Here is a 16935-nt window from a genome sequence, read left to right as displayed (position 1 = left end):
TCTTCACTCTCAGTAACGTCATGAGGTCCAACAGATTCAATTATGCTCTCTAGAGCAGAGCCCTCCTCTCTCTCCTGACCCCTCCTCTTCCGTCACCATTCCTGTTGAGCAGTAAGTGCCCGTTGGGCATCTCAAACTCAACATGTCCAAAACAGGACTCATTCTGTTCTCACACACCATTTCTACCCATACTCCACCTCCAAATTTCTCTGTTTCTGTTGGAACCAATATCCGTCCAGTCCCCCAGATTCACAGCTTCAAGGATAGCCTCACCTCTTCCCCTCCCTCCGTTTCTTCTCTCACTCAGTCTCCAAGTCTTCCCTTCTCCCTCAGCTCACGTCTGTTCACTCCTCTCCACTCATTCGGCCACCATCCTAAGGCAAACACTCAAACTTCTCCCTTAGATTACATCAGTATCCTCCTAGCTGGTCTCCCTGCTTCCAGTCTTTCCCCTTCCCAATCTGTCCTCCAAGGCTGCCAAAATCATCTTCTAAAGCAGAAACTGACCCTATCAGTCTTCTTCTCAAGAACCTTCCATGGCTCCCTATGGAGGCAGCTAGCTGGCTCAGTGGATAGAGTGCTGGACCTGGAATCAGGAAGAACAGAGTTCAAATCTGTGCCAGGATGCTCTCCCTTCTCATCTCCATCTCTTAGAATCACCAGCTCCCTGCAAAGCTATCTCCCCCTGGCCAGCTTTCCAGAGAGACTCCCCTCAAGTTGTTTAGGCTCATTCCTCACCCTCAAAGGGTCAAAAAGCAGGACGTCCCAGAGTCTCAGGGCAGTTTTTTTTTCTTTTTTCTTTTTTCTTTTTTTTTAATTTTAAACCCTTAATTTCTGTGTATTGACTGATAGGTGGAAGAGTGGTAAGGGTAGGCAATGGGGATCAAGTGACTTGCCCAGGGTCACACAGCTGGGAAGTGTCTAAGGCCGGATTTGAACCTAGGACTTCCCATCTCTAGACCTGGCTCTCAATCCACTGAGCTACCCAGCTGACCCCTCTCAGGGCAGTTTTAAGCTAAATCTTGCGGGTGCACTAAGACTTGGGGGACACCCTCTCTCTGTACCTCCCTCTCTCTTTACATGTTGTCCCTCCCCTCCATCTCGGCCTGAGATCATTCTTTTCTTCTCTCCTTCGTCAGTCTGGTGTTCTTCTCTGTCCGGTAGTCTGAACGGCAATGCCGTCCCTCCCCAACAAGAGGAATAAAGAGAAGCTGAGCAGGGGTTAGGGAGGGGAGGGGGGAAGCTCTTATAACCACCCCTTAATGGTTTTGCAGATTGGTCCCAAATTCCCCGAATGTCAGACATTCCCTAATTAAAATAACAGCTTCTAAAAATACGTCTTAAGCCCGGATACAATTTCTTTTAATTATCTGCTCACTGCTTGGCATTATCGGCACTGCTGTCAGACAGGGAGGCATCCAGGACGCAGACTGGCCAGTCTTATTGCTGCCTCTGCTGTGAGAACAGAAAGATTTGCTCCTTCTCACCTCTCAGGAGGTAGTGAGTGGGGTAAAAGTGGATAGAGCACCAGGCCTGGAGTCAGGAAGATCTGAGTTCAAATACAGCCTCAGCTACGTACTAGCTGGGTGACTTTGGGCAAGTCACTTTGCTGCCGTCTGCCTCAGTTTCCTCATCTGTAAAATGGAAATAATAATAGCCTCCACCTCCGAGTTATAAGGATCAAATGAGATAATAGTTATAAAGCACTTAGTACAGTGCCTGGCACCTGGCAGGTGCTGTATAAAGGCTAGCTGTTGTTATTCTTACTAATCATTATTATAATTTTTATCCTCCAGGGTGCAGCCTCCCCCAAAGAGTTCTATGCCAAGAATTCACGATGGACGGAAGGACTGATCTCGGCCTCCAAAGCTGTTGGCTGGGGCGCCACAGTTCTGGTGTAAGCAGCCACCACCACGAGGGTCCTCCAGTGCCCCCAGACTGTAGGAAACCACCTCAGAACATTTAAGAATTTTGTCTGGAAAACATTTTACATGAATTATACATGTAAAATCTCTATCAGATTGCTTAGCACTCGGGGAGGGCAGAGGGTCGGAAGAAGAGAGAGAATTCAGATCTCGAAACTTTTTAAAAAACGTTTTAGGGGGCAGCTAGTTGGCTCAGTGGATGGAGAGTCAGGCCTAGAGATGGGAGGTCCTGGGTTCAAATTCGGCCTCATACACTTCCCAGCTGTGTGACCCTGGGCGAGTCACTTGACCCCCATGGCCCACCCTTGCCACTCTTCCACCAAGGAGCCAATACACAAAAGTTAAGGGTTTAAAAAAAAGTTATTAAAAAAAAAAAAACGTTTTAAGGGACAGCTGGTTGGCTCAGTGGATCGAAAGTCAGGGCTAGAGACGGGAGGTCCTAGGTTCAAATCCGGCCTCAGACACTCCCCAGCTGTGTGACCCTGGGCAAGTCACTTGACCCCCATGGCCCACCCTTACCACTCTTCTGCCTTGGAGCTAATACCCAGTATTGACTCCAAGACAGAAAGTGAGGGTTTAAAAAAAAAAAAGTTTTAAAGTTTGTTTTTACATATAATGGGGGGAAATAAAGTTTTATTGAAAGAAGAAAAAATAATTTTGTATGGCCCGGAGGAGTAGAACCCTGGCCAAAGAGCTTGGCGAGGCTACAAATAAGAGGAAGCAGAAGTTTTCTGCAGGTGGTATCCTAGTAGGTGGCATTTCTCAGGGAAGTTTTTGTTTCTTTGTCATCCCATCCTTATGGATCTGAATGCAGAACCCTGCGGGCTTCTGGGGCTCTGATTTTCAGAGGCAGGCCTTCTTTTTCTTTCCTGCTCATCAGGGATGCCGCTGATATGGTGTTTCAAGGGAAAGGAAAGTTTGAGGAGCTGATGGTATGTTCCCGGGAAATTGCAGCCAGCACAGCCCAGTTGGTGGCTGCTTCCAAGGTAGGATGTCCCAGGAGACGGAAGGGCTCGGGTGGGTTAGGAGGGCCATGGCCACCTTCTCTCCGTGTTTTCTTCGGGATCCAGATGGGATTAACTCAGATTTCCAGATCTCTAAAGTCAAAGCCACCAGTTCTCCAGGAGTCACTATGCAGAACTCCTAGGGCAGCCTAATGGGGCACCCAGCATCTCCCCCAGAGCTCTTGCCTCCGCCCGACAAGATGTGCTCTCTGCCTCGCTTGCAGCCTGAGCCCCTCTCGGTTCTCCCGTCCCTTTACCTCTCATCTCCCACCATGAAGAAATTCCTCCCTCAGTGTCCTAGGTGTGCCTCGGACTGAGGGACCCGTTGGCCCAGGGATCACAGAGTGGGAGGTCAGACAGGGCCCCCCCACTGGGGCCACCTTCTTTCAAGCCTAGCCACGGTACCCTCCCTCAGAAGTGACCCTTTGCTTAGCTCCGGGCTTTGCTGCCTCGTTCTGTCCTACTTTTAATTGGCTGCTGTTTCCTAATACTCCAGCAGATTGCACTGCCTAACTCATCTCCTGGTACCTCAGCTGATTTCCACACTTAGAACTTGTTAGTGGAGCGTCAGCTGCTACAGTGATGATGTAGGGGGATGAATCTGTAGCCCCAAGGTCAGGAAGGTTTCTCAGAAACATGGAACAAAGCCAGCAGTGACACTGTGGAGGGCAGCTCTCAACAGCTTGGCGGTGATTGTCCCAGCCCCTCAGAGGGCAAGAATGACCAGACCACCATCTTTTGGGCTGAATGCCGCCATCGGATGGGTGTGAATCTGAATCTACTTTGGCGCCACTTAGGTAAAAGCAGACAAAGACAGCTCAAACCTGGCTCAGCTGCAACAGGCCTCTCGAGGGGTGAACCAGGCAACGGCCGCCGTGGTAGCATCAACTATGGCAGGAAAGTCACAGATCGAGGAGACAGGTAACCTTCCAGGAGGGACTCGTGCCTCGCCCGTCCTGCCAACATGGCCTTGCGGTCCTCCTCGTAGCTCCCTTTCCCACAAACCGAACTATGGTTTCTCTTATGTTTCATCTTCTCCTGCCCACATTCATCTCCCCCACAGGTTGGACCACCAGCTAAGCAGGTTGGCTTCATCACCATGATGGCAAGCCGCTGAGCAGAATTTTCATAGGTTATTGGCCACTGCTATTCCCTGATGTTTGAATGGAGCTGTGCTTTCAGAGCCCCAGGCCTGGAGTCAGAAAGACTCAAGTTCAAATCTGGCCTCAGACACGTGCTACCCGTGTGACCCTGGGCAAATCACCTAATCCCTGTTTGCCTCAGTTTCCTCATCTGTAAAATGAGCTGAAGAAGGAAATGGCCAACTACTCCATTATTTCTGCCAGGGAAACCTCAAATGGGACCACAAAGAGTCAGACAGAATTGAAAACAAGTAAAAAACATGATTTCTTTAGTTACAGGGAAGCCTTTCCTATACCAAAGCAGATTCATACCTGTTTCATAATAGTACATCCTTTAGAGAGTTGTCTGGGACACTCAGAGGTTAAGTGACACAGCCAGGACGTATCGGACTTGAACACAGGTCTTCCTGACTGACTCTGAGGCCAATTCTCTATCCCTTAAGCCACATCACTCACCGAATCTACAGAAAGCCCCTTGGCAAAAGTCCCCAGTTGGTCCCTGGCCACTTCACGCCTCCGCCAGTGTTGGCACTGGCCATCCTTCTGGAGAGATTTTCCCAGGTGATGGTTTGTGACACTCTTCTCATGTCCATCATTCCAGAAAGCATGGACTTCTCCAGTATGACGCTGACCCAGATCAAACGTCAAGAGATGGACTCCAAGGTAGGAAGCTCAAATGATGAGTCTCCCTTGTCCCATGTTGTTTCTGTGACGCCCTCCCCAAAGTCACTCTGGGATGGAGAAAAGCTACCGAGAAGCAGTCCGTGAGAAAAGTAGAGAATGTCTCTACTATCCAAATGTCAGGAAAGGGAGGAGAAATCATGGCGCTGGTGCTCAGGAGGAAGGAGGCAGAGCTGATCGGTTAGTGACAAAAGCTTAACGGGGACCCAGGAATTGGCAGTGAGTCTCTACAGGGGTGATCTGGGGAGTCTCTGGGCCACCACGGGCTGCTCTCTGGGAGAATTATGTTTTCATTCCCGCTTCCTGGCACGCATCCCCTCAGGGTCTCAGCTCCGTGGTACCACTCTTCCTGTTTTGTCAGATGGGTTATTATGTGGAGATGAGAAGTGCCTCCAGAGACTCTGGCTCTGATGTCTCGCTGGGTCCACCCAGACCCACTGGGGTCTCCGAGATGGTTCCAGAAGAGCACAAGCTCTGGCTGGTACTACCATATTAGAGAAGCTCAAAGGGGCAAGAGGCTGTTCTTTTTGAGGACCAACCTAGCCAGTGCTAGAGATGCTCACTGCCAGGAGGCTGGCCCCTGGGTGACAAATTCTGTAGCCAGAGATTGATGGCTCTACAGGAGCAGCCTCCAGGGCCACCGCTAGCTTTACTTGCTGCTTAGGCTCCCAAGAAGTCCAAGAAGAGGCAAGAGAAAGGGGGCAACTCAGGAGGCTCCCTACTCATGACCTAAAAAGTTAAAGGAGGCACATCTAAGGGGTTCAATGGATAGAGCACCAGGCCCAGAAAGAGGGATATCCTGGGTTCAAATCTGACCTGAGACACTTCTTAGCTGTGTGACCCTGGGCAAGTCACAACCCCAATTGCCTAGCCCGCCTTAGAACCAATGCGCACTATTGATTCTAAGATAAAAAGATAAGGATTTTTTTTTTCAAAAGGATTATTTTCCTTTTGTGGCATACAAGAGAAATAAAAATTAGGTTCTTTCTGTTGTCATTTCCTTTGGTTCACAAAGCAGCCATGTCCAATGGAGAATCACACTAATTTGGAGACAACAGTTTTGAAAGGTGAATGAAAGAGATAATAGTAACACAAGGGATCATAAGATCATGAGTTTAGAGCTGAAAGGGGCCTCGAGGGTCCCCTTGTCCAACCCCCTCATTTTACAAATGAGAACCTGAGGCCCAGGGAAGGATGGTAAGGTAAGAAGGGATCTGAACCCAGGTTCTCTGACTCCAGAGGCAGTGTTGTTCCCACTAGGCAGCCCTCATGCAAGAAGAAGAGGTCCTGAAGAGAGGAGATAACCTAGATAAAGGAAAGAATGTTGGCTTTGGGACCAGAGATCCCAGCCCCGCCCTATTGCCTTTGTGACCTTAGGCAAGTCCTTTTACCTCCCTGGACCTCAGTTTAATCCTCTACAAATTGAGACGTGGAGTCTAGATGGTCTTTGAGTTTCTCTTAAGCTCTAGATCCTGCAGTCCCATGAACATGGCCAGTCCCGTGGTGTTATTTGTTTGTTTTTAATGGAGGAATTATGGCAAGGAAAAGAAATGAGAGTGGACTATGAAGAGGGCTTTTTGAAAATGGAAAGGCAAAGAAATAGGCAGCAAAAAGGAATGGATGAAAAGCTGGACGAGACAACAATGCATCAGCTCCAGATGAGGCAGTACCTGGGTCAGGGGTGAAGGAAAACTCCATTTATTCCCCCAACAGGTAAGAGTGTTGGAACTGGAAAGTCAGCTGGAAAAGGAGCGGCAGAAGCTGGGCTACCTGCGCAAGAAGCATTATGAGCTTGCTGGTGTTGCGGAGGGTTGGGAAGACGGTAAGCGATCAGACCAGAATGGAAGAGGGGGAGATAGAGCCCCCTCCTCCCAGGGGCTGCCCACGGAGACCTCAGAAGAGGCAGAGGTTCAGAAAGTGGGGCTTGGATGTTGTCCACTGAGCAGCCCCCTCCCTCCACTCCGAGATGGTCTGACAGACCCAGAAGCACTGAACGGCCTGGCGACAATCCGTCCAGCCAAAAGAGGGAGATGAGAGCCAAAGACCAGCTAGGAAGTTAGAGCGCCCGTAAGCCTAGGGGTAGACGCAGGCCTTGGGCATCTTGCTGCCTGTCCCTGAGGCCATCACTTAAAGCTTAGGGCCCGCCCGGCTTCATCAGGGACGGTCACGGTGATTGTCACCCCTGTGGCCAGGACCCCGGGGGCTGCTGTGGCCATAACCTCAGATGGAGCCTGCACACAACTTAGCCAAAGGCCCTCTCAGCCTTAGGTACCACTTTCGCCACGTGCCTGCATTAGATGATGCTCCCTCTATAGAGTGAAAAAGAACACTGGGCTTGAGACCAGCAGAAACCTGGGCTCCAGCCCCACCCGATATTTGTTTGTTAGACGTGTGGCCCCCCCTTACTAGGAGCCTCAGTTTCCTCATCTGTAATAGTAATACTCCTAGTACACCTTCTTCCTGGGGAGGGACATAGGATTGAATGCGGCTGTAAATAAAACACTTGGGAAGCCCTAAAGTACTCCAGGAACACCAGCTACTGTATTGTCTGTGATTTGTGTTTTTAATTGTTTATTAGAGCCTGAAGCATCTCCATCTGCCGTGCCAGAAGCCACGTCAGAGAAGGACTAGAGCCCAGCCATCACCCCAGACATCAGACTGTAAATCCTTATACTCGTCTGTGTGCTTGTCATGCCGCCGCTCCACTGCCCACCTGCCCACGCCACAGACTGACCGCTTCCCCGGGGGTAGCTGGGTGGGGCCTTCCAAAGAGCCCCCAGCCCATGGGCCCTTCCTTCGATGTGAAGCACACCAAGCCTACCCTCATTTCCAACCAACCGCTGAGCTGCTGGCAGGCCTTTGCTGTCCATCCTGACCCCCAGGAGCAGAGAGCCGCTGGAAGGGAGCTGGCAGTGGACACATCTCTGCCACATGACTCACCTCATCTCCATGCTTACTGTTAGAGCTCATTTGTTTGACCAGGGCTGTGGCCGCAGAGAGGGGCTGACCAAGAGGTTTCATCAGTATCCTTTCCATTTTCTTCTCAGTCATTTCCGTTTCATCATTTGCATAAACTGGGGAGCACCCAAGGTGGATTCCAAGCCGACACACACTCCCAGATCTGTCCACCAAGAAAAGAAGGGCAAGAGGGTCCTGGCTGAGAAGCCGGGGCCGTGCATCACTCCCTTCCTTTGGTAGCCTTGTGGATTCCCCACCGTTGCTTATGGTGGTTGGGTTTTGGTTTGGGGTTTGGAAAGTCAATTCATACAGCCAACTTTCCTCAAGAGAACCCCTCTGGAGCTCTTCCATCACAAATGGCCCCCAATACCACAGTGGCTAAACAGTTACTGGTGCTGCTCAGGCTTTGACCTTGGTGCTCCACACCTGCCATATCACTGGCCTCTCCGTTGGGTATCCTGCTGGAGTACGGAACAGTCATGTCTGCTCCCTGGAAAGGAGGCCAGTTGTTGAGTGGTGACCACTTCCTCCAAAGGGGAAAGCATGTAGAGTGCCTTGTGTTACTGTAGCTCGACCCCGGCTAACCCCCAGAATTCAACTTTACAAGTGTGGGAACCACAGGAAGAAGGGGGAAGGAAGGGTCCAGCCCAGGTCCTCAAGGAGCCATCCTCCATGAAAACAACTCATGATCAGGTTCCAGAAACTCCATGTTGCCCTCCTTGGATGGGGATGACCCTTCCCTGGCCACCTCCATGCTGGCCACTTCCCTCCATACCTGACCAAGGAAAAGGTGAAGGAAACCTCAGTTGCTTCCTCCAAAAGATCAGCCTTGTCATCTTCCCCAACTGAAGGTGGATAATGACCTTTTCCAACTAAGAAGCCCAGAAGCCCTGGACAGAGAGGACCAAGCAAGCCATCCCCCAAAAAGGGGAGACGCTCATGTCTGGTGTCCATGGTCTCCAGTCAATCTTATAGTGCCCTGTGCTATTTATAACTAACCACCCACAAATAGCAAACGCCCTAGGAAGAAATGCTTGGAGCAATCATTGTCGGAAGTGACTGCGTCTGGCTGTTGTTCCTTGCCCTGCACCCAACAATCTTCATGAATGGGAAAGAAAGAAGCAGGGATACCATCTTTGGACCCACACCCAAAGAGGCTACTCAGAACATCTGGCTAGCTGTCCAAAAAAGGAGAGGAAAGGAGGTGGAGTACTGGTTCCCTTGTTCCTTCAACAATGCTTTCTCTCTTCTTATCGTGGATAGAGGTGGCAAATATTAGCAGCCCCAGAGAGATAGTTAGCCAATGGCAAATGCTTCTACCCAAGTAGGCTCCATTACCCAAAATTCAAAGGACTCTTGGATCCTGGGAGTAGCAACCAACAAGCTTCTGCTAAGACTCAGCCCAGAGGAACATACTAAGCCACATCATGATCGTGCTTGGAAATCCTGTTCAATCACTGTGAATCAATGGAAGGAGGGAAAGCCATAGGGACCACTCTCGCGGAGGTTCCCCTGTGCATTTTAAAAGTGGGGACACTTTAGAAATTAGGAACTCAATCACTATGCCCAAAAGTACTGTGTCCTGTTCAAGGTGTCAGCTATGAAAACGAAACAGTCAAACAATGAGTACTTTTGTGCTTGTCCAAAGACTCCGAGAGATTCTGTGCTTTGACACTGGGTCGTGTGTGTGGGTCAGGATTTCACCGAGTGGTTTCTCCCCATTCCAGTGTCCCTAGAAAATAGCCAGTCCAAACTTTCCTTGCTTTGAGTAGAAGCAACAGAGAGAATGGCTTTGGGCAGGGATCACCTCATCTACTGAACACCATCCCTCTACAGATTAACTAAGGTCGTTTTCAAAGCTCCTCTGAACTTTACTGAGTAGCAGTGGGGATTACAAGAAGGGGCCAGTTTCTAGAGTTAGGTTCATCTGGATTTATCCTGGGGAAGTACCCACTAACGTCAAACTATTTTCTAAAAGCCCCAAGTCAAAGGATGTCAGCCAGAGGAGAATGTCAAGCATGCTGCTTGCCCTAAGGATGGAGTAGGAGCAGACAGTGCAATGCCTTTGATGGGAACATCTACAGAGAACTTCATCAACTGGTTTTAATTGCTGAACCTGGCTAGTTGAACAAGGATACATGGCCCATGGGTAGGCATACAGGTGCTCTTGGTGTGGGAACGAACTCGTTGGTAGGATCAGGTTAGCGACCGGTAAAGAACGAAACTCAGCCCAGTAGCAATTCGTAGATTCCTTTAGTGTTTGCAGAGTGCGTGCACACGCAGGAAAAGGAGATTGTAGAAGGGGGTGCTTTTGTGGCCATTGGGGGTTGATCAATAACTTTTGCTGCAATAACTTTTAAGCAGAGATACATTTTCTAGATTATATCCTGATTATTCTGCTCAGATTCCCCAGGGTTCCACCTGAAATATGTAGTTGGGTCTCCGGCTTCAGAAGCGGCCACGTGCTGGCCTGAGCTTCTCTTTTTGGAATTGTTTCCACTACCAGACTGAGCACTTGGCTTCCAAGGAATAACTTTCATGTAGGTCATGCCAGTTGCCTTTGGCCTTTACAGCACCCAGCCCAGAGAACCCACCTTTACCTCCTGGCCAGCACCTAAACACATGGGAGCCCAGTGTCTCCACCCTGCCCTGGTCTGCGCCATGCATGCTTTGTTACCGTCACCTTTCCAAATCAATCAGAGGAGCCTTGCTGCTGATTGACCCGTGGGCCCCCACTCCGGCCTTCCAGCGGAAGGTCTCCAAGCCCTCTACAGCCTGCACTGCCTGTAGCAGAGAAAGTGATATAACACTATGGGTCTGCCAGATTCTTTGTCTCTCACACAAACTCGGCAAATCTTTCCAGCTATTTGCTGAGGACTTCCGTTATCTCCCAGGTCCAAACCAACTATAATACCACCAACCCACTGATGTGGCGTGCTGCCTTTCACCCAGGAGCCAAAGCAATACAGATCTATTAGTTCCTGCTGGGCCCAGTGCTGTGAGCAGTGTATCCATCTACATGTCCAGACCCATTGTCTTTCAGGTGACCCTAACTACCTCAGGTTTGAAGGCCCTAAATTAAGCTGGTTACTACTCACAGGGACAAACCGAGGGAGTTCAGATAGATCTTGGTGATAACTCAATTTTTGTCTCAATCCTATAACTTTTTCTTGTCTATTTTGATTTGGGGGAGATGGGATTTTTTCCTCCTTTCTATTTTTTAACCTTTATCCAGATGTCCATTAGAAGTATTCCTGTAAATTAAGTTGATTTATCACTCTGAGTGCCTACCTTCCCAGGGCAGGTGGCCACTGGCATTTGGTTTCTTTCCAACAAGACTTTTGATTATTATAGTATTAAGATCTTCCTTTGTATAATATGTTGAATGTGTGTTTTCAATTTTTAAAATAAATATTTCAACCCACCAGGAAAGCACCTTCATCTTTTTTTCTCAGGGGGTAAGGATGGGCCGCCTCTCTCCTAAGAATAGCCCAGGAAATAATGATATTGGTAATAGGGATGACTTGACCAAGGACAGGATACATCTAATGACAATTTCTAAATGGACAGTGGAGAAACTGCTGTACTATAGAAAAACTCAAAACTAGCAGTTAAAATAGAAAAATGTTCCCAGACAGGACCAGCAATTTATAGACTAATGGTCTATACCAGTGGTTCCCAAACTTTTTTGGCCTACTGCCCCCTTTCCAGAAAAAATATTACTTAGCGCCCCTGGAAATTAATTTTTTTAAATTTTAATAGCAATTAATAGGAAAGATAAATGCACCTGTGGCCATCACCACCTCCTCTGGATCACTGCAGCAACCACCAGAGGGCGGTGGCGCCCACTTTGGGAATCACTGGTCTATAAGAAAATGATCTGTTCACGTAAAGAAACCTAGGGACTAGAGGAAGAAAGTGCTATAGATTCGAGGTGAGAATAAATGAAGGTAAAAACCAGTGATGCTATTGTGACAGTTTATAAAACAAACCAACCAGCCAAAGGGAGGGAAGATAAGAGTTCACGAAAGATCACAAACCCAGCAGAGAGGCGGGTTGTGGAATGCGGTGTGGAAGTGATGGACTTCAACACCCCAATATCAGCTGAAGTTTTCTTTTCACAAAAAAGCATGGCAGCTGATCACTTCATGGGTTAACTTAGGGATGATTTCATTCTTCAAAAAATGAGAGACAATGATAAAGAAAACTATGATTTTGAACCTAATTCTGACCAATGTGGAAGAACCAGCTGCTAAAGTAGAAATAATGCCACCCTTTGGAGAAGGTAGCCAATTAAGGTTAACCAACAAGTATATAAATTGTTATAAGGGCAGCCATGTGATTTACATAAGGTCATCCAGCCAGTCAATCTCAGAGCCTCTAAGGAGGACTAGCACCTCTGGTGTGAGGGTTTGCCAAGGCCTTTTCAGGGCTGTTTTCTTCCTTTGGTGTCTTACCTATGGCTCCAAGATGCTGTGTGCAAGCATGTACAGTGACTGCACCCCCAGTACACCATCTTGGCAGATGAGTTAAATCAGGTTGAGGGTAGCTGACAGGCCTCAAACCAATCAATGAGGCAGGGGGTGTCTACCCAAACAGCTACTGATATCAGCTCAGGGCAGGGGGAGAAAACCAACAGGCTAAAGAAGTAGCCACTCTTTGCCCAATTTCATGAAGGGTCACCACTGCCCACAGTGATTTAGTTCCTTTCTCTAGCTAAACTGCCACGCATTCAAACTCTACTGCAGAGAGCACAATTCTGATGGGTTGTAATGTTCAAATGCCAAATGTACATTTGCCTAAAAGACTCTTTTATAGAGAACTCATACAAGGTGAGTGTTCATGCAAAGGTCAGAAGAAGCCCTACAAGGACGTTAAAGATCTCTCTGAAGAACTTTGGGATTGAATGAGAGACATGGGAGCCATTGGCCCAGAACTATCCAGCATGCCATGCCCCCATCAAAGAAGGTGTTGTGCTCTATGAGCAAAGCAGAATTATAGAAGCTCAAAAAAAGTACGAGATACTCAAATTTAGAGACATCTTCATCCCAAAAGTTCATTTGGGTCATATTCATCCAACCTGAGGTGGAATCTACGGAGCTCATATGATGAGCTCATGCATAATGAGGTCATTTTGGTCATCTTCAAGAATGAAGGACAACAACCGGCCAACCACTACTTCTAGGCATAAAGGACCCATTGGGACATCCTTACAGGGACATTTCCTGGAGTTACCAGTTAGGAACCAACCCCTGGGTGTTTGGATAGAGTATGTTGAAAGCACAGATTAAGTGTGCCCAGAACAGAGTTTGGGTTTATGAATCAACAGGAGAACATAGCAGCCAAAACTGTTCAATTCTATTAATAAAGGTCCAGAATGACAGCGGCGACGGCCTTGTTTTCATTAAGATATTGACAACTGGAGCATACTGGAAAGAGATTGATTAGGATAGTCAGGGAACGGAATCCCAAGGCTATATTGTTAAGAGTGAGGCAGAGTTGCACGAAGCCAGCAGCCTCACTCTCTCTTTCAAAGGCATTAAAGTTTGCCCTACTATACACCAGAGGGCAGAACTAAGAGGTATGGGTAAAAGTCGTAGCAGGGGCCTGGGAAAGGGAAAAACTTCCCAATGATTAGAACTGTCTAAAACTTGAATGGGCTTCCTCCAGATTGAATGAGTCTTCCAGCACTACTCTTTCAAGCAAAGCTCAAAAGTATTGTAGAAGGGATCCCTACTTGGGTAACGACTGGACTCGAAGGTCTCTGAGGTTCCTTCCACTGGTGCATCCATGCCTGACCAACCAAAGTAGTTTTGAAGCCCAGTATTTTTTTAAGATCATGTCTCTATGCATCCCCATGTTAGATGCACGGAGAGCGAGGTTCTTTAGAAAAGTTCAGTGCTTCGGTTTGGGGGCTTTAGATACCATCCCATTCCCTTTAGAGTCTGCTGAAAGAACACCCGAGCAAAGAAGGGAGCGCCTTAGAAATTATCTTTGAAAGCTATGTAACCAGATGATGGATACAATTAAACCAAACACTTCCAAGGGAGCAAAGTAGGACACTTCTTATCCTCTTAACTAATCAAGTTTTCCCCAAGATACCAACCCCCAGAGCAAAGCATCTATAGGGAGCTTAACCTGGAGTGTGCAGCCTTGGTTGCTTTACTATTTTGATAACTATATTTCAATACAATTGGCTTACTTTGTAATATCATGTATTTTTAAAATCTTATTTACTTAAAAACATGATTCTGAGAAAGGGTCCATAGATTAACACACCAAAGGGGTCCATGGCCCATAGAAAGGTTAAGAAGCATGATCTATGACCTCAGGCCACTATTGTTGCCTTCAATGCCTCCAAGATGCTAAAACCACTTGCCATGATATAGGTGACAGTAACTGTATGATCTTGGTCTTGAAGAAGGATATCTTTAATAAAGACGGAAAAGTGGGCAGCTGGATAGAAATGGAGAAAAAGTCAAGTCTTTTTCTGACTTTTTCAGACCAGGAAGGGAGGTCCTGGTTTCAAATTTGTTCTCCTAGCTGTGTGATCCTGGACAAGTCACCTAACCCCAATTCCTAGCCTTTACTGATAATTAGTATTGATTCTAAGACAGAAGGTAAGGGAAAGAAAGAAGGAAGGAAGGAAGGAAGGAAGGAAGGAAGGAAGGAAGGAAGGAAAAGTAGAGCAAACCTAATTGTATCATGTCAAAGGGACAAGAAAGAAAGCAAACATGGTGTCCTTTTCTCACAATCAGGAGCCTGACAATAAGACCTTGCACCCCTACTCACTCAGACTCTCAGGAGGCAAGTAAAGAAATGTCAGGTTCACACAATGCAGACATAAAGCAGCCAGGATTAGTCTGATATAGCCCTAACCAACAAATTCTTCCAGAGTTTCTCTATGCCACTGTTGTGTTGTTCAAAATATATGTTGATGTTAATGTAAGGGGATGAGATTGTTTAATCTATTGTCAGGAGTTGCTAATAATATCTATCAACAATGGAACATGGCAACCAAAAACAGAGTGCAGTTTGGCCTGAAGCAACACAAAAGGGCACAGGGTCCAAGAACCCATCTGGAGTACTGGGCTTAGTTGTGTTCCATCTTTTAGGCTAGCCACTGACAAGTCAAGAAATGTTCAGAGAAGGGTGGTTAACTCTAACTCATCCAGACTGATTAGAGAACTAAAGACTTCACCTCCTTGAGGGTATGGGCTGCCTTACTTTTGTACTTTTAGTCTCAGGACCTGGCACAGTGCCTGGTACACATCTGGCACTTAATAAATGGTTATCGATTGGCTGAATGACTAATGCCATGTAAAGACTGATGGGGAAAAAAACGGGAATATTTAGCCTGCAAAATGGAACACTAGGGAAGATCCAAGAGCTATCTTCAAAAGACGTGAAGAGCTAGTATTTGGAAAATAGTTGACAGAGAGCAGAACTAGGACCAATTTGTAGAAGTTTTAAAGAGAAATTTAGATGACGTAAAGGAGAATTTCTGAACAGAGCAATGGAGCAGTGGATTCTCCCTCACTTGAGCTCCTTTACTGGAGATGGAATGACTCCTCCTAGGGGGTGTTATAGAAGAAATACCCATCCAGGTGTTCAGTGGACCACAGGACCTCTCCAGTTCAATTCTATAATTCTGACACATTTTCATCTTCAAGTATTTGAAGGTTACCAGGGGACAAGAGGGATTTGACCATGATTGACTCTTTTAGACCCTGGGGTAGAGGAAGAACCTCACCACTCCCTTCTCTCTATTCTCATAGCCACCACCTTATCTCGTGTCCTCAGTTGCCACTTGCTTGGACGACTGCATTAGTATTTTCTTGGCCTCGGAGTCTCCAGCACTTGTCCTTTCCAAGTCATCCTTCTCGCTGCTTTCCAAATTATTATCTTAAAAGGAAGGATTAGCCTAACCTCATTCAGTAAACTCCAATGGCTCCCAGTCCCAACTAGGATCAAACAGAACCATCTCTACTTGGCATTTAAAAAGCTCTTCACACCCTGGTCCTTGCCTATATTTCCAGTTGTCTCGCCCATTACTCTCTTACATGTACTCTGTGGCCATATCAAATGGGCCTCCTTGATTACTCATATATGCCTCTCTATCTACCATCACCATGCCTTTGCATTGGTTGTGCTCCAGGCCTGGAATGCACAACTTTTTCATTTCTACCTCTCAGAATCCCTGTTTTCCTTTAAATCTCAGTTCAAATGTTTTTTCCAAGTAGCTTTTCCTGATCCTTCTAAGAAGGAATGTATTGCCGTTCAAAGTTACCTTGTATCTATTTTATGTATGTTTTGTATATTCCTAGCTAGATTGGTACATGACTCTTTTCCCATTAGAAAATAATCTCCTTGAGGGCAAGGATTGCTTTCATCTTTGTCTTTATTTCTGGAATGCCTAGCACTGAATCTGGCACCTAGTAGGCCCTTAACAAATGCTGGATTGGTTTAAGTTTTAGAGGCAAATTTTGAAAGGAAAAACTTGCTGATGATCAGAGCTATTCAAAAGTAGAATGGATTGTCTCTAGAAGTACTCCAGAGGTAGGGAGTTCCCCTTCAGTGGTGCTTTTCACCCATGGGATGGATGATTAGATGATTACATCAATTGTGCATGTTATAGATGAACTAGATCAGAAATGTCAAAGACCAGAATTCTGGCCCCCAAAAGTCTCTGTTGAAGCTGAACCAGATTAAAATGTAACTGGAAGGGGGCAGCTTCAGTGGACTGAGAGCCAGGCCCAGAGAAGGGAGGTCCTAGGTTCAAATGTGACCTCAGACACTTTCTAGTGTGATCCTGGGTAAGTCACCTAACCCCCATTGCCTAGCCCTTACTGCTCTTCTGCTTTGGAACCAATACACAATATTGATTCTAAGATGGAAGGAAAGGCTTTGTTTTAAAAAATGTAACTGGGAAATAATTCATAAAACAAATAAAAATAGATCACAGATAATGTTGATATATAGTTTTCTAAATCAACATGCAGCTCTTACAATTTAGAGGCTCCATTTCTATTTTTTTAACCCCTTACCTTTCCTCTTAAAATCATTACTGTGTATTGGTTCTAAGGCAGGAACAGTGAGGGCTAGGCAATGGGGGTTAAGTGACTTGACCAGGGTCACACAGCTAGGTAGTGTGTGAGGCTAGATTTGAACCTAAGACAACCCACCTCTATTCATGGTTCTCAATTCACTGAGCCACCTAGCTGC

The 16935-nt window shown here is 47.0% G+C and overlaps 1 protein-coding gene across 1 annotated transcript in view; it reads left to right on the top strand.

Annotated features, from left to right (window-relative positions):
• The window catches only part of HIP1 (huntingtin interacting protein 1), a 133989-nt gene extending 122847 nt beyond the window's left edge, over positions 1–11142 (top strand). Inside the window, exons 26-31 of the mRNA XM_044673116.1 lie at positions 1797–1897; positions 2806–2911; positions 3727–3850; positions 4673–4734; positions 6466–6574; positions 7331–11142. Of these exons, the coding sequence (XP_044529051.1) occupies positions 1797–1897; positions 2806–2911; positions 3727–3850; positions 4673–4734; positions 6466–6574; positions 7331–7383 (555 nt within the window). The 3' untranslated portion in view covers positions 7384–11142. The remainder of the gene's footprint in view (positions 1–1796; positions 1898–2805; positions 2912–3726; positions 3851–4672; positions 4735–6465; positions 6575–7330) is intronic.
• Positions 11143–16935: the final 5793 nt, after the last annotated feature.

Source organism: Gracilinanus agilis, chromosome 4, assembly GCF_016433145.1.
Source record: "Gracilinanus agilis isolate LMUSP501 chromosome 4, AgileGrace, whole genome shotgun sequence".
NCBI classification, from domain to species: domain Eukaryota; kingdom Metazoa; phylum Chordata; class Mammalia; order Didelphimorphia; family Didelphidae; genus Gracilinanus; species Gracilinanus agilis.
Note: the sequence above shows the minus strand (reverse complement) of the source record. Positions and strands in the feature narration are given on the sequence as shown.